Source organism: Hyla sarda, chromosome 8 (assembly GCF_029499605.1).
Source record: "Hyla sarda isolate aHylSar1 chromosome 8, aHylSar1.hap1, whole genome shotgun sequence".
Lineage (NCBI taxonomy): Eukaryota > Metazoa > Chordata > Amphibia > Anura > Hylidae > Hyla > Hyla sarda.
Genome location: NC_079196.1, coordinates 155342380 through 155360943, shown reverse-complemented (window position 1 = coordinate 155360943; position 18564 = coordinate 155342380). Strand labels below are relative to the sequence as shown.

At 40.3% G+C, this 18564-nt stretch overlaps 1 protein-coding gene across 9 annotated transcripts in view; it reads left to right on the top strand.

Moving 5' to 3' along the window:
- The window catches only part of SNX29 (sorting nexin 29), an 819108-nt gene that overhangs the window by 408678 nt on the left and 391866 nt on the right, over positions 1 to 18564 (top strand). For all 9 annotated transcript variants that reach the window (XR_008847045.1, XM_056534825.1, XM_056534821.1 and 6 more), the window contains one exon: positions 10218 to 10321. Coding sequence is in view for 8 of the 9 variants with exons in the window: in XM_056534825.1 (XP_056390800.1) it covers positions 10218 to 10321 (104 nt within the window). In the remaining variant the exon portion in view is untranslated. The remainder of the gene's footprint in view (positions 1 to 10217; positions 10322 to 18564) is intronic.

Below are 18564 nucleotides of genomic sequence, written 5' to 3'. Positions count from 1 at the left end.
TCTGACAGTGGGGATTTTAATTCATGACAGACAGAATTTCATTAGTTTCTTACCCTTAAGCAGCACATAGTTGAAACAGCTGTATAGCAAAAAATATAATGTAGCCTCAAGCCATGTACAAGGCTGTGGTTCAGCTACCCTGGGAGTTAACTTGATGGTGTAGGAACATTTTTCCCTGGAATTCTCTACCGTGCTTGAATGGTGTCTGTAAGTAATGATGATAGGGATGAACGGGAAATATGAAGTATATTGAATAAATTAAGATTTTGCAGTAATTAAGGAACATCAGTATTAGAGTAGACCTATATAGCATCATTTGCTATTGAAAAGACTCATAACTTTATTTGCTTTCTTTAATTGCTGCACTGTAATATCTAATATTGTCTCATTTTTATCCATATAAATACTAAGAGCTTTATTGTAGTTTTTTTTTTTTCTTTTAGATTTGTAGTTATGGGTAATTTCATAATTTCATGCTTATCTCGTGATAACAGAAGATCAGGTATGCTCAAATTCATGGGGGAGAGTGAGGACACCCAAATACACATTAGATGGTCAACCAGTCGCGTTTGAAATAACATGTTAGGCAGATATTCATCAAATGTGTATAGGCATTCGCTCCTCACTGAGAGCTGAGGTCCCGTTCTGGAGATCATGTGGGTCATCTCAGCTGGTGGGCCCCCACGACCAGCTCCAGTGGATAGGGGATGAGAGTTTTTATTGGGCAACCCCTTTAACCTCTTTCAGACCCATAACATAATGTACGTTATGACCGGGAAGGTTTTCCCGACCTATGACGTACATGTACGTCATGCAGATACTGGCCGCTACTCGCAGCATTCCGCCGCACCTGGTAAGATGGTGGCTATCACTGATAGCCAGCCATCTTGCCTCGGGACCTAGGGGGGTTTGCCCCCCCCCCTCCCTCACAGCGATCGCTCCTATCAGCTAGTCAAATCTGACTAGCTGATGGCAGCGTTTCGCACAGAAAAATCCTGAGCAGCTCAGTGTGTGTGTCCCGATCACAGGGATCGGGACACACACACTGCTCTGCTAGGAGACCCCAATGCCCCTTACCTGTCCCCCCTTCCCCCAGTGTCCCTTACCTGTCCCGAGCTGCCAACACTGTGCCCGCCAACATGCATTAGTTTCACTTTCACTTCTTCTTTTTATTTTTTCTTATTTATTTTTTTGTAAAGGAGCTTGGTGGTACTTCGCACACCAGGACGTACTTATACATCCTGTGTATGACTGCGAGCATCGGAGCGGTGCTCTTGTCATACATGGCCGGTTCACTGCTGATAGCAGCCGGGGACCCACCGGTAATGCCTGAAATCCGCGAGCGCGCGCATGTCCGCCATTAAAGGGGTATTCCAGGATTTTTTTTTATTTGACTATGCTACAGGGGCTGTAAAGTTAGTGTAGTTCATAATATAGTGTCTGTACCTGTGTGTGACGGTTTTCTCACAATTCTTCTGTGATTTTCACCCCACTATTTATTTTTATCAGCATACAAAATTACTGTTGTCTCGGATTTTTCCCAGCTTGCAATGCGGCTGAGACCTGACTCACTAGTCAGCTGATGACAGGGAGCCTGTCTGCTTCATTGGGTGGAGGGATCACTTGGTGGGAGAGAGATCAATGGCAACTATTGCAACAGCTGTAGGCACCACATGTCTTTTGTTTCAATGGGTGGGGTGGCTGATATGTGGGAGGGAGTAAAATGAGATTGTGGGATTGTAGTAAAAAAAAAAGTCAAACAGGAAATACAAGTTCACAAAAAGCTAGCCACAGTGTTATGGTAATCTCACGACATAGCTATTTAGCCCCAAGACAAGCGCAGATCCTTCCTAAGCATGTCCATTACTGTCTGCCAGGTACGTACTAAAATCAACTTATGGTGGATAACCCCTTTAACCCCTCAGATGCCATGATCAGTACAGATCACGGCATCTGCGGCAATGCGAACATTAAAATAGATGATCGGATCGCTCGCAGTGCTGCCGTGGCGATCCGATCATCTGTAATGGTGGATGGAGGTCCCCTCATCTGCCTCCGTCCGTTTCCCGGCGTCTTCTGCTCTGGTCTGAGATCAAGCAGACCAGAGCAGGAGATAGCCGATAATACTGATCAGTGCTATGTCCTTTGCATAGCACTGAACAGTATTAGCAATCAAATGATTGCTATAGACAGTCCCCTATGGGGACATAAAAAGTGTAAAAAAAAAAAAAAGTTTAAAAATGTAAAAATAAAGATTAAAAAAAGTGAAAAATCCCTCCCCCAATAAAAATGAAAATTGTCCATTTTTCCCATTTTACCCCCAAAAAGCGTAACATTTTTTTAATTAACATATTCTATCAAAATATAATATTAATGATCCCGTACGGTGAACGGTGTAAACGTAAAAAATAAAGTCCAAAAATTCAGCTTTTTTGTCACATTTTATTCCCAAAAAAATTTTCAAAAAAATTAATAAAAGTTTTATATATTCAAATGTGGTATCAATAAAAAGTGCAGATGATGGTGCAAAAAATTAGCCCTCATACCGTCCTATATATGGAAAAAATGAAAAAGTTATAGGTGGTCAAAATAGGGCAATTTTAGATTACTGATTTTGTACAAAAAAGTTTTAGATTTTTTTTTAAGCTAAGCGTTACAAAAATATAAAAGTATCTAGCCATGGGTATCATTTTTATCGTATTGAACCACAGAATAAAGAACACATGTCATTTTTACTGTAAAGTGTACAGTGTGAAAACAAAACCTTCCAAAATGTGCAAAATTTTGGTTTTCATTTAAATTTCCTCCCTAAAAAATTTTTTTTTGTGGTCCGCCGTACATTTTATGGTAAAATGAGAGGTTTCATTACAAAGTACAATTGGTCACGCAAAAAACAAGCCCTTATATGGGTCGGTAGATGGAAATATAAAAGAGTTATGGATTTTAGAAGGCGAGGAGGAAAAAACGAAAACGCAAAAATGGCCTGGTCCTTAAGGTGAAAATGGGCTTGGTCCTTAACCCCTTAAGGACGCAGGACGTAAATGTACGTCCTGGTGAGGTGGTACTTAACGCACCAGGACGTACATTTACGTCCTAAGCATAACCGCGGGCATCGGAGCGATGCCCGTGTCATGCGCGGCTGATCCCGGCTGCTGATCGCAGCCAGGGACCCGCCGGCAATGGCCGACGCCCGCGATCTCCCGGGCGTCCGCCATTAACCCCTCAGGTGCCGGGATCAATACAGATCCCGGCATCTGCGGCAGTTCGCGATTAAAATGAATGATCGGATCGCCCGCAGCGCTGCTGCGGGGGTTTCCGATCATTCATAACGCCGCACGGAGGTCCCCTCTCCTTCCTCCGTGCGGCTCCCAGCGTCTCCTGCTCTGGTCTGTCATCGAGCAGACCAGAGCAGGAGATGACCGATAATACTGATCTGTTCTATGTCCTATACATAGAACAGATCAGTATTAGCAATCATGGTATTGCTATGAATAGTCCCCTATGAGGACTATTCAAGTGTAAAAAAAAATGTAAAAAAATGTAAAAGTAAAAGTAAAAAAAAAAGTGAAAAATCCCCTCCCCCAATAAAAAAGTAAAACGTCCGTTTTTTCCTATTTTACCCCCAAAAAGCGTAAAAAACATTTTTTATAGACATATTTGGTATCGCCGCGTGCGTAAATGTCCGAACTATTAAAATAAAATGTTAATGATCCCGTACGGTGAACGGCGTGAACGAAAAAAAATAAAAAAAAAGTCCAAAATTCCTACTTTTTTAATACATGTTATTAAAAAAAAAATTATAAAAAATGTATTAAAAGTTTTTTATATACAAATGTGGTATAAAAAAAAAGTACAGATCATGGCGCAAAAAATGAGCCCCCATACCGCCGCTTATACGGAAAAATAAAAAAGTTATAGGTCATCAAAATAAAGGGATTATAAACGTACTAATTTGGTTAAAAAGTTTGTGATTTTTTTTAAGCGCAACAATAATATAAAAGTATATAATAATGGGTATCATTTTAATCGTATTGACCCACAGAATAAAGAACACATGTCATTTTTACCAGAAATTGTACGGCGTGAAAACAAAACCTTCCAAAATTAGCAAAATTGCGTTTTTCGTTTTAATTTCCCCACAAAAATAGTGTTTTTTGGTTGCGCCATACATTTTATGATATAATGAGTGATGTCATTACAAAGGACAACTGGTCGCGCAAAAAACAAGCCCTCATACTAGTCTGTGGATGAAAATATAAAAGAGTTATGATTTTTAGAAGGCGAGGAGGAAAAAATGAAAACGTAAAAATTAAATTGTCTGAGTCCTTAAGGCCAAAATGGGCTGAGTCCTTAAGGGGTTAAGGGGTTAAAGTAGCTGTTTTGTTGTAGGGGGGAGCTGTTGTACAGAAGGTTTCCGGGACTGGAGATATGACATCACGTAACGCCCCCTCCATTCATGTCTATGGGAGGGGGCGTTACGTGATGTCACATCTCCAGTCCCGGAAAGCTGGAGGTTTCTGAAATTGGAGACGCAGCCCCGCATAGCGTAATTCTTCTTGAGATAATATGAATATTTAACTACGGTGTCCATTTTAGGACCTCGTCGGTCGTCCACTGTACCTCTGTCCTCCATCAGACAAAACAGCGTCCCGCCTCCCCCCTCGGACCAATCGCCGTCAGTAGTCAGCCACTACTCCGTCCTCCTTCAGACAAAACAGCGTCCCGCCTCCTCTCTCAGACTAATCGCCAAACAGTTGTCAGCCGCAACTCCATCCTCCGTCAGGCGAATCGGTGTCCCGCCTCCTCCCTCACAACAATCGCTGTCATCCTTCAGCAACAACTCCCTCATCCGAAAGTCCCTCATCCAAAACACCGTCATGCCTCAGACGATTCTCCCTCAGAGGCAACTTCCTGCCGCATAGCAGAGCAGATGCTGCACAGCACTGTATAGCAGAGCTGACATTGAATAGCATGTACAGCAGAACCCGTATAGCAGAGAGCTCGGCTCTGCTACACGGCAGGAAGGTTTTTTGTATGAGGGATGATGGAGTTTTGGATGAGAGACTTTAGGATGACGGAGTTTTGGATGAGAGACTTTAGGATGACAAAGGAGGGAGTTGCGGCTGACGCTTGAGGGAGATTGGACTGACGATGTCCTAAAATGGACACCGTATTTAACATATCTAAATAAAGAAACATTATTGAAATGAATTGATATCAAAGAATAAGCTTTCCTTACTTGAATAATTGATAGCTTTGTTTTTCTGTATCTCAATGGATATAGCATTATTACACTGGTAACTTTTCAGGGTAACAATATAAAAAGACTCCATGTGGATTTTTATAGTAATACAGAGGCTTAGGACATCGTGAATTTTAGAATTTTGACCTAAACCGTGTGTATAGTTTTGTGTTCTCTGTAAATTCACATTCTTGAGATTAACTCCACCCCCATCTACTTTTTCTTTGTTGTTCAAAAGAGCATCAGATCTTACTGCAGTGGAGAGTAATCCTCCCTATAGAAGACATATAGGAGAGTGGATCTCTGAAACATGATGTGCAAGGAGAGTCCTTAGCTATCTGCAGTGTAACAGGAAAATTATCTTAAAAGGTTTTCTCACAACCAGTTTTGCCCCTATACTGCCACCAATACATCTGCATCGAAATAGGATTATAAACCCGTTGCTGAAATAAAATAAAAATTAACGTAGTATGTGCCACATTTGAATGACCTTTAAAGAGGGTGGTGCTGCCTTTCTGAAAAGTCATACTTGTTTCCTGATAAACATTACAATCCAGCTTCATTGCCATCTGGACCCCATATGGAGTAAATCAAGGTGCATAAACCAGTGCTGGCTTTTAGTGACATATTTCATATGTGGGAGGTCACTCAATCCTTTATGGGACCATCTACATTAGATGAGTCTTTGCTAGTAAATGTAATGAACCATGTAAGCACTTTTTTTTTTGTGGCACTGCTGGTCTTGAGCCACACAGCAACCTTTCTCAAGAAATTTTAAATCCCATGGCAATATTTGAGCCTGTTGACTTTTCCTTGCAGTGCCTTGTTGGATCTCCAACCTGGATTGTCTTATAACCTTGCCAATTTTCAGAGATTGCTCTTACAGAGTTTGTCAGCGGTGCGATCAGCTGTGCTCATATACTTGCCATGTGTGAGAACTTTGTAAACTTGCTGTTCTTGTTTTGTTGAACTGCATTTTCTTTTCAAAATAAAAAATTTGGAATGAAAAAGAATAACAAAACAATGTAAGCTATTATTTGACAGAGTACCTGGCGTTCTCTGACCACTAATTATTCTCTTTACATGCCTGCTGAACAGTCAAAAGAATGTCTTAAAGTCCTGGGAAATCTCTGCAGCTCGAGAGTAACATGATCAGTATCATGATCAGTGAGGGTGGGCTAGCACTCCTTTGTGCTCTCTTCTGTCTGATAGGACAGGAGAGCACAGAGAAGTACCATCTGACAGGAGAAAGGAGTGCTAGCCTGTGCTTCAGCTTGGACAAAGCCTTGATTGTTTAAGCCATGATTTCTATAAAAAGAAAATTACATTTTTTTATAAAGTATATTTGAAAGGTTAATGTTTTTCCAAGATGTACAACATATAAAAAGTTTTTGAATGCCACAGTGTCCCTTTAATGCTACAATGGGGAACATTTATTAATGTTTGCTTATGTATTCCTTTTTTTAGTTCTTTTTTACTTACAATGTTTTGCTTATGTGTGACTTATTTATCAACTGGTTTCAGCCTATTGATTAATTTCTTTAATTTAACCCCTTAAGGACCAGGCCATTTTACACCTTAAGGGCCAGAGCGTTTTTTGCAAATCTGACCACTGTCACTTTAAACATTAATAACGCTGGAATGCTTTTAGTTATCATTCTGATTCCGAGATTGTTTTTTCGTGACATATTCTACTTTAGCTTAGTGGTAAAATTTTAGGGGTAAAAAGGAGAAAATGTTTCCGGCCGACGAATCAGGGCGATCGTGAGGTGGCACCAGTGCCACCTCACCCCTGCTGGCTATGGCTGTTCGGGGCCGTCTCTGACGGCCCCGATCAGCCAGTAATTCTGGGTCACTGGAGACCCAATTGACCCGGAATCTGCGGCCATTGCCGACATGGGGGGGCATAATGACCCGCCTGGGCGATATGGCGCGATGCCTGCTGAACGATTTCAGCGGGCATCGGGCACCGGCTCCCCTCCGGCTAGCGGCGGGGGCCCGGGAATGGACAGGACGTACTCCTACGTCCTAGGTCCTTAAGGACTCGGAAACGGGGGCGTAGGAGTATGTCCATTGTCCTTAAGGGGTTAAGCAATTTTTTTTTTCTTTTTTCGTAGTGGCTTTTTTTGCTCCATGTCTGAGCTGGAGTAAATTTAGTAGGATTTTTTTACGACTTTCGCACTTGATAAATGTCTGACCACTGCAAGTCTAAATTTACTTTTTGCTTTGATAAGCAAGTTTCTTCAAAAGTTCATTGTATTTCATTAATGCAACTTAAAAGGAAGGGAAGCATAAAATGCCCCAAAATCTCCTGGTAGACGGATGCGTTGACCTTAGACTTAATTACGCCTTTGCTCCCTGATACTTAAGGACCATGATGCGTTGACCTTGGACTTAATTACGCCTTTGCTCCCTGGTACTTAAGGACCACAGGTGTCTCACAGATTTTTGGAACAGTGGTCCGTGAAAATGAAAAATTTTATTTTTCGTTTGCTCAGCCCACTTTTCCAAAGATCTGTCAAACGCCAGTAAATGTAAATGTAAATGCTCACTGCACCCCTTATTAAATTCTGTGAGGGGATTAGTTTCCAAAATAGGGTCACATGTGGGGCCCCCGTCCACTGTTCTGGCACCACAGGGGGCTTTGTAAACGCACATGGCCCCTGACTTCCATTCCAAACAAATTCCCTTTCCAAAAGCTCAATGGCACTTCTCCTTTTCTGAGCATTGTGGTACTTGACGTCCACACATGGGGTATTTTCATACTCGGAAGAAGTGGGGTTACAAATTTTGGGGGTAATTTTCTCCTATTACGCCTTGTAAAAATGTAAAATTTCAAGAAACAGCTGCATTTTTGCGAAATTATTATAATTTTTTTTTTCATTTACACATCCAACTTTAACAAAAAGTCGTAAAATACCTGTAAGGTGTTAAGGCTCACTGTACCCCTTGTTACGTTCCTTGAGGGGTGTAATTTCCAAAATAGTATGCCATGTGGTTTATTTATTTATTTTGCTGTTCTGGAACCATAGGGGCTTCCTAAATGCGACATGCCCCCCAAAAACCATTTCAGCAAAATTTGCTTTCCAAAAAACAAATGTGACTCCTTCTCTTCTGAGCATTGTAGTTCGCCCGCAGAACATTTTACGTCCTAACATGGGGTATTTCCATACTCAGAAGAGATGGGGTTACAATTATTTTTTTTTTTTTGGGGGGGGGGGGTGATTTTCTCCCATTACCCTTTATAAAAATGGTAAATGTGGGGGAAAAATTGTACTTTAGTAAAAAACATTTTTTTTTTTATTTACACATCCGACTTTAACGAAAAGTCGTCAAACACCTGTGGGGTGTTAAGGCTCACTGGATCCCTTCCAAAATGGTATGTTATGTGGGGGTTTGTCTGCTGTTCTGGCACCATAGGGGCTTCCTAAATGTGACATGCCCCCCAAAAACCATTTCAGAAAAACTCACTCACCAAAATCCCATTGTCGCTCCTTCCCTTCTGAGCCCTCTACTGCGCCCTCCGAACACTTGACATACACATATGAGGTATTTCCTTACTCGAGAGAAATTGGGTTACAAATTTTGAGAGGATTTTTCTCCTTTTACCCCTTGTAAAAATTCAAAAACTGGGTCTACAAGAACATTCGAGTGTAAAAAATGAAGATTTTGAATGTTCTCCTTCATTTTGCTGTTATTCCTGTGAAACACCTAAAGGGTTAACACACTTACTGAATGTCATTTTGAATACTTTGAGGGGTGCAGTTTTTATAATGGGTCACTTGTGGGGTATTTACTAATAAGACAGCCCTTCAAATCCACTTCAAAACTGGTCCATGAAAAATTCAGATTTTGAAAATTTTGAGAAAAATTTGAAAATTGTTGCTGAACTTTGAAGCCCTCTGATGTCTTCCAAAAGTAAAAACATGTCAACTTTACAATGCAAACATAAAGTAGACATATTGTATTTGTGAATCAAAATATAATTTATTTGGAATGTCTATTTTCCTTACAAGCAGAGAGCTTCAAAGTTAGAAAAATCCAACATTTTTAATTTTTTCATCAAATTTTTGAATTTTTCACCAAGAAATGATGCAAGTATCGACAAAGTTTTACCACTAACATAAAGTAGAATATGTCACGCAAAAATTATCTCGAAATCAGAATGAAAGGTAAAAAGCATCCCAGAGTTATTAATGCTTAAAGTGACAGTGGTCAGATGTGCAAAAAGCGCTCTGGTCCTACAGTGAAAATTGGCCTGGTACTTAAGGGGTTAATGGATATAGTACAGAATGTAAAATTTTTGGCCCCCTTTCTTCTCATGTTCATGTCAGTGATTGGTTAACATTGTAATTTAGTGAGGTTTCCTCTCCTGTTTATATTGGTTTTCTGCATGATCAAGTGATTAAAGGGGTACTCCAGTGGGAAAAAAAAAAATTATCAACTGGTGCCAGAAAGTTAAACAGATTTGTAAATTACTTCTATTTTAAAATCTTAGCCCTTCCAGTACTTATCAGCTACAGGGGAAATTCTTTTACTTTTTGAATTAATTTTCTGTCTGTCCACAGTGCTTGCTGCTGACACATCTGTCCACATCCGGAATTGTTCAGAGCAGGAGAAGTTTGCTATGGGGAATTGTTCATGCTCTGAACAGTTCCTGACATGAAGTTGTCAGCAGCAAGCACTGTGGTCAGACAGAAAATAAATTCAAAATGAAAAGAACTTCCTCTGTAGTATACAGCAGCTGATAAGTACTGGAAGGATTAAGATTTTTAAATAGAAGTAATTTACAAATCTGTTTAATTTTCTGGCACCAGTTGATTTATAATACATTTTTTCCACCGGAGTACCCCTTTAATGTCTTGGTCTGCTTGAACAAAATGATTAACATTTTGAAATCTTAAAGGAACCTTTGTTGTGTTGTCATAAATGTGATTACATGTCATATTGATAATTATATCTCACTTGTTTGTAGCATATCCAAACCTGCGAAATATTGATGGAGAAATTCTTCCTGAAGTAAAGCCAGCGGTGGATCATGATGAGTTGGCCATTTCATATGAACGGAAGCTCATAGAGGTAAACTTGCACAATGAGTCTATGTAATTTATTAATTGTAATTTATTAATTGCATGAACATTTGACAAAATTATTTTTAAAGGGTAACTCTCATTAAAACAAATTTTTGCTATTGCACTCCTTATGGTAAATAAAAAATATTTCTAATATACTTTGTTTGAAAAAAAATGAAGTTTTCTATATTTTATTTGTGCTTAAAAAAGCTCACGAGCACATTTCCCACCATCTTATACACAGACTTATGACCGAAGCCCAAACACAGGAAGTGCAGCCTGGAGTTCTGAGGGGGGTGTGTCCAGCCTCATCCAATCTTAGCTCCTCTTACACTTAACTGCAATATGCTGTTGGTTGGACACACCCCCTCAGCACTCCAGGCTGCACTTCCTGTGTTTGGGCTTCGGTCCTAAGTTTGTGTATAAAATGGGGGAAAATGTGCTCTTGAGCTTTTTTAAGCACAAATAAAACACAGAAAACTATATTAGAAATCTTCTTTATTTACCATAAGGAGTGCAATAGCGAAAACATTTTTAATGAGTGAGCCCATTTAAAAAATGTTTTAAAAATCCCCCTAGTCTCTCCTCCTCAGTTTCCGGTCTTAACAAACAGGAAATGCTTGCTTAGCTATACACTGGACACAGCATTGACCCCCTGAACCAGTAATTTTCTGAATTGACATTTCCAGCCATATCCTGTGTATTAAATTCAGCTTTCAGTGAGAATCTTGAAACTCTTTCTAAAATTTGCATGACTGAACATGAGATGTTTGATCCCTACAGCATCACTGTCATCAGTGGCTTGAACTGAAAGTCTCTGAGCCAAAAGCTAAGACAGTACAAATTCTTCTGTCTAGCAAAGCATGGGAGTCTCAGCACTCCAATGATTCACACTATTTCCAGACAGCTACACGACCCTTACTTCTTTGTTTTGTTTGATCGTACCCGACTTTTAAAGGAAAACAGTACCGCAAGACTAATAATACAGGGAATAATCATTTATAAGATGTTTTTATATATTCTTTTGCAAGTCTCCCAGTTCAGGATTTTTATTGCAATTCTGAGCATAACTTTTTTTTATTACATTATTACAATAAATCGTTAAAGAACTTTATTAGGTTGTGATTGCAGTTGAGCGCTTCTGTGGCTTTTGAAATTAGTTCTTTATCAATAAGTGATTTGTTTTGGTATGTTGTTTCTATCATTTTTGCTTATTATCTTTTATTTCTTTCACAAACCATTACTTTAGTTCCTTCAGGCAGGTGTTTGTACAGGTGTTATGCAGTGAAAATACTCATAAAGAAGTTTGTCTAGAGTAGCGGCTACTGCGCTTCTTAACATTTAATTTCTCTAAAACATTTGAAGAAAATGTATTGTCAGTGGTGGTGAAAAGTAATAACAGGAAAGAAAGTGCATCAAATTTCTGCAATGAATCCACATGGTGCTCTTCTGGTTAATGAAATATATTCCCTGAAAAACATGAGATGAGGTCAGTGGATTATATAGTCTACAATGCTGAGGTACTGCTCAGTAGTAAACAGAGGTAAAAGGTAAACATTTCTTAACTGTACTGATCTTGATATTAAAATAATAGTAATTAACATAAACTGTTGACTCTAAGGCTCAGAAATCAACCTCCGCCATGTTGAAGATGTTAATGCACAAGTGCAGGATTTTCTATCTCATTATAGCAATGTCACTGCATGGGAGGCCTAGGCACCAAAGAACCTGATTTGTGACATAGTGCTATTAAGGAGGTATTGCCATCTGCAGTGTTGCCACTAGCACTATTTACAATTACCAGCAGGTTTGTATTGGCTACCCTGTTGGCAGATTCCCTATTAAAGTGTACCTGTCATTAGCAAAACCTTTTTTTATAATGTAGATAATACCATTATATAATATTTTTGGGTGAAAAAATGCTGTCCCTACAGCTGTTGCCTGTGTGTATCTTTTAGGAGACCAAATACAGGAAGTGAGGGCAGGACAAGTAGGTCTCTGTGCAGGCTTTGTGATCCGGGAGTGTGTCATAGAGCCTCAGTGCACAGAGCCGTGCTTGTCCACCCCCACTTCCTGTATTTGGTCCACCCACGCATTTTTTAACCAATGTATATTACGAATATAGATATAATGTTGTTTTCTACATTAGATAAACATTTTTTTCTATTAACAGGTAAACTTTAACCTCTTAATGACTCAGGGTTTTTCCGTTCTTTCACTGGAAAAAATCATGACTACATGCACGAAAATTAATATGTTTAAAAATGTCCTCTTCTGACCCCTATAACTTTTTTATTTTTCCCGCATACGGGGCTATATGAGGGCTAATTTTTTTGCACCGTAATCTGAAGTTTTTATTGGTACCATTTTTGTTTTCATCTGACTTTTGTAAAAAAAAAAAAAAAGTGACCAAAAATAGGCCGTTTTGGATTTTGGGATTTTTTTTACGTGTATGCCATTAACCGTGCAGTTTAATTAACAGTACATTTTTATAGTTCGGACATTTACGCACGCAGCGATACCACATGTGTATATTTATTTACACAGTTTGTTTTTCAATTGGAAAAAGGGGGTGATTCAAACTTTTTATTAGGGAGGGGGTTAAATCATCTTTAGTAACTTTTTATTTTTTTTGCAATGTTATAGCTAGAGATGAGCGAACTTTTGAAAAATGTGATTCAGCAGATTGGACGAATTAAAAAAAAAAAATTTGGTTTGATCCAGATTTATTTGCAGCAAATCTATGTTAAAAAACGGCTATTTCTGAACTACAGAGAGCCTCAATAGGGGTATAGAACACTTTGCTGTGTTCTAACACGCATATGGAGGATGATGAAATAATACTGTTATTCAGTATGACATGCAGATTACAGGCATCACTTTTAGAATCACTGCCGCAGTTCGGCACAATGATAGAGCCTGGAGGTGGCATCAGTATTAGGAGACCATATAGTGGCTGAATTACACATCGTGGAGGTGTTGGCAGCATGAGGAGACCATATAGTGGCTGAATGACACAGTGTGGAGGTGTTGGCAGCATGAGGAAACCATATAGTGACTGACTGACACAGCCTGCAGCTGGCAGCAGCATGAGGATACCATATAGTGGCTGAATGACACAGTGTGGAGGTGTTTGCAGCATGAGGAGACCATATAGTGGCTGAATGACACAATGTGGAGGTGTTGGCAGCATGAGGAGACCATATAGTGTCTGAATGGCACAGCCTGGAACTGGCGGCAACATGAGTAGACACTAGGGCTTCACAATCCCTAAAATTAAAAGATGAATTTATAAATTTAAATAAAAAATTTTTATGGGAGCATTAGCTACCATAAATCTTCAAAGTCCAGTCTCAGCAGCATCAGTAAACCATATATTGGCTGAATGACACAGCCTGGATTTAGCTGAAGAACGAGAAGACCATATAGTGTCTGAATGGCACAGCCAGGAGTTGGCAGCAGCATGAGTAGACACTGGCCATGCTTCACCTTCCGCCAAAATATCTTGCATGTGGCTATGTGAACCTCCTCCGGATGCTTGATGAAAAACTGCCACACCGCCGAGTAGCTGATTTTCCCACCAACAGTCCGCACTAATTGACTGCTACTGCCAGGAACCCCTGTTCCACTCGCGGGAAGGTAGGCTTCTGCAAAGCACGTAGTCTCCCCCGGGAACATTTTGCTCCAGAATTTCCACTTCTGACACCATGCTGACTGCCATCCATGCTACCGCCTAGCTGGCTAAGCTGCTGCTTCACAGGTAACCTGCAACTCTCTTCTCCTGATGATCATGAATCCCCTTCTGCACCCGGTTCCCAATTGCCATCGGCTTCATCATTATCAACAAGTGTCTGCACGTCACTGATATCCTCCTTAGGTTCCTCAACAGTGTCTGCTTCAGGACCCTGAACCCTGGCAACACCGCCTCCCACGTCTCTCTCCTCATCACTGCTTGCCCGCCTAGCGGAGGAAGCGGCAGATGTCTCCTCCACTTCTTGGCTGGGCAGTAGGTGCTGACTGTCCTCTATTAGATCGTCCTCAGTGAATAGTGGAGCTGAACCCACAGCATAAGATACTTCTGTATGGGAGAGAACAGCATAGAACAGAAGCAATGGGAGGACAGGGACTGCTGTTGTGTCTGAGGAACCTACCGACTGTTGACTGGGGGTGTCAGATGTCACTTGTGATGAAGTGGATGACCGTGTTAACCAATCGACGACGGCAGATCAGTTGCTGGTAGAGACACGACCGCTAGCTGATAATGGGAGCTCAGACCTCTCTCTGCAACTCCTGCTGCCACTCGCCCCTAGTATGCTGAGACCTCTGCCTGAAGAATTTAGGCCTTTGCCACTCCTCTGTGCACGTCCTGGCACTTCTCTGCCTGACATACTTAGTGCGTACATGAGGGGAGTACCATACGCTTCACTATGCTTAAAACACTATGTCTAGAACAGCAGCAGGTGTGCTCTTTTGTCTGGCCTTTCATAGTATCTAGGCCCTTGACAGATTAACAGGTACAACATAGAGTAGTACACTACTTAGATGTACATATGCGGTATGCAATGATGAGGGCAGAAAAATGTGCTACAGTACCCTAAAAACTCTGTATTTTTGTAAAACACCAGCCGGTGATTACTTTTGTCCATCCTATCACAGTATGTAGGCCCTTGACAGTTTAACGGGTACAAACTAGTACACTACTTAGATGTATGTATGCGGTATGCACTGATGAGGGCAGAAAAATGCGCTATAGTACCCTTAAAAAAAACAACTTATTTTTGTAAAACACCAGCAGTACCCAACAGTGCTGCAGCCAAAAAAAAAAGCTGTGTACTAAACGCAAAATTGCACTCTGTCAAAGACTATTAGGAATGGACTGCTGTGTATTATACCGTCTACATACTAGTATAATCAGCAGATGATTTTTTGTGAAAGACACTGAATTGTGCTGAAAGGCGTCTGTAGGGTTAATACCAGGCATCACCACCATCGGTGATGTCCGGTATTACCCGCGGGTACCGGCCATTGATAGCTGCCGGGACCAACCCGATATGGCGCGGAGTCACCGCGTGACCCTGTGTTATATCGCGAGAGCCAGCGCAGGACAGAAATATACGTCCTGCGTCGTTAAGGGGTTGAGTAAGGTAATAAAAAATTTATAATAATAAAATATACACACACACTTGCATTTTTTACATAAGAAAACCAGGGACAGGCCTCTTTAACATGTTATTTTGTTTTCTCAGTTCACAGCTCTGGATTTTATACTGTCCTGCTTATTTATCTATCCACGTTATGTTTTGCAAATTTTCTTGCCACCCTTTTTTTTTTTTGTGTCCACTGTCTTAGTGTAGCAAACTTTTGTCCTCGTTTGCCCTAGCTCAACCTTTGTTGGAGTCCTACCAGAATATATAAATTATGGTATATATAAGCAGTTAGAAAAAAATATCTTGAAATATTTAGTTCTGAGATACATTTACTTGAAATTACATTCTCAGTCTAAAACTGTGCTATTTGGAGACTCTGATGGCAGCTTTTCCCATAAGACTTGTCAGGAACAGTGTAGTCAAGAGAACCTTTTGTGGGTTCAGGTCACCGGATGCATCCATAGTGCCTCATATACACAGATATTTATACCCTAAATGCATAGAACATTAGCAAGTGTATCATTCTGAATTCAAGTAAGTGTCAGTAACAACACTGCATTTGTCAGACATTATCTCAGTTTTTCAGAAGTGCACAAGGTAAGATATTCAAAACATTTTAAAATGTTTAGCATATACTAAAGTGCTCTTTTAGGTGTTGTTTATTAAGCTCTTGAATACTTATCCTTGATCAAATATTATACTTAGATCAAAGTTTCAGTCTTCCTTGAACTTTAGGTACAATGCTGTTTCTCATGTTTGAGTTTAAAAGTAAAAGATTTATCAAGATTACTTTTGAATAGGTTGTGGAAAATTAAACATAAAAGAACTTGCAAATGAATAAGGTACATTTCCTAATGGGATTTCTTTTACAGTGTCTTTGCTGTAATGTTTTTGTTGGTCTGAATATAGCTGCTTTCTATTTATTTTGCTGCTTTCTCCAGTTTATTCAAGGTACGGCTTGACCCTCTTGTTCAATATCTTTTAGAGCTAAGGTGGCTGATAAAATCACTGTTTTATGAAAAATAAAATACTGTTGGGGCAGGGGAAAAAGAGGGGGGAAAAAATTACCTAACCACGATCTTTCGCATCTCCGGTTTGTCCGCGGTCCACGACAGCACAGACACAAGCAGGACTCCTATTGCCAGTACCCCAGCACCGAGCATATCCAGTATATGGGAACTGTAAATGGACCTGAGGAAGGCATTATTATATGCTGAAACACGTTGTCCCCAAAACCAATAAAATTTTCATTGTCCTGTGCTGCTTGAGTCTTTCTTTCTTGACCGAAGTCTGTGCAGCTCCTCCCCAACCGTTTTATTACCGCATTCTCCTTTCACTATCCTCTATCGGTCACCATTATTGGAGTCCGATACTGGTAAGAGTGCAGCAGCCAACAACCGCAATCACCTCCGTTCTCTCCATTGCCGCACATCCCAGTGCAGCTACCAACAAGGTCGGTATACCACCTGTGTGTGGTGAAGGGTACACACCAGTGGATACACCTTATCAGGGAGTGCCCTCTGTGTTTTTCTTTTTTTTATCTCTTCTTTCAAGCTCCCAGTATATTTGTATACTGCTGCTATCTCTGTAGGATCAGGATATACACTCACTAGCCAGTTTGTTAGGGATACCTTGCTTGTACCGGGTTAGAGCTCTTCTGCCTTCAGAACTGCCTTTAGTGTTTGTGACATTCTTTTTACAAGGTTCTGGAAATATTCCTCAGAGGTTTTGGTCCATATAGACATGATGGCATCATGCAGTTGCTGCAGATATGTCGGCCGCACGCCCATGATGGGAATCTCCCATTCCAGCACATACCAAAGGTGCTCTATTGGATTAAGATCTGGTGACTGTGGTGGCAATTGGACTACAGTGAACCCATTGTGATGTTTAAGAAACCAGTTTGAGATTATGTGAGCATGTGAGCTGGAAGCAGCCATCAAAAGACACTGTGGTCATAAAGGGATGCACTATGTTGAGACTACCTAATGATGGTTGTCTGCCTAATGGGGGGGGGGTCCTGCCTAATGAAGGGGAGGCCTGCATTATAAGCGTCCTGTCTACCAAATAGAGGGGGGGGGGTAGTGTCAGTCTTTCTAATGGGGGTGAGAGTTTGGTTTATGAAACAAAAAATAAAGTTGAACGTCTCGTCTAAAGTGAAAGTAAATCGTTGCCGGTTAGCTCAGGGGGCTGTTTGGGATGTCCGCTGCGAAATCGCGGCATTCCGAACCGCTGTGACACAGCAGGAAAGTCCCTTAACTTGCCCCCTGGTGTCCGATCGCCGAATGACTGCTCAGTGCCTGAGATCCAGGCATGAGCAGTCAAGAGGCAGAATCATTGATCCTATGAGAAACCATTGATCAATGTAAAAGATCAGTGTGTGCAGTGTTATAGCCCCCTATGGGAGCTATAACATTGCAAAAATAACGTGAATAAGGATCATTTAACCCCTTCCCTAATAAAAGTTTGAATCACCCCCCTTTTCCCATAAAAAAAAAACTGTGTAAATAAAAATAAACATATATGGTATCGCCGCATGCGGAAATGTCCGAATTCTAAAAATATATTGTTAATTAAACCACACGGTCAATGGCGTACGCGCCAAAAAAAATCCAAAGTCCAAAATCGCTTTTTATATCATGAAAAAATGAATAAAAAGCGATCAAAAAGTCCGATCAATACAAAAATGGTACCGATACAAACTTCAGATCACGGCGCAAAAAATGAGCCCTCATACCAAATAAAAAAGTTATTGGGGTCAGAAGATGACAATTTTAAACATATAAATTTTTCTGCATGTAGTTATGATTTTTTTCAGAAGTACAACAAAATCAAACCTATAAAAGTAGGTTTTAATCGTATGGACCTACAGAATAAAGAGAAGATGTAATTTTTACTGAAAAATTTACGGTGTTGAAACAGAAGCCTCCAAAAGTTACAAAATGGCGTTTTTGTTTTCAATTTTGTCTCACAATGATTTCTTTTCCGTTTTGCCGTAGATTTTTGGGTAAAATGTCATTACAAAGTAGAATTGCTGGCGCAACAAATAAACCATCATGTGGATTTTTAGGTGCAAAATTGAAAAAGTTATGCTATTTTAAAG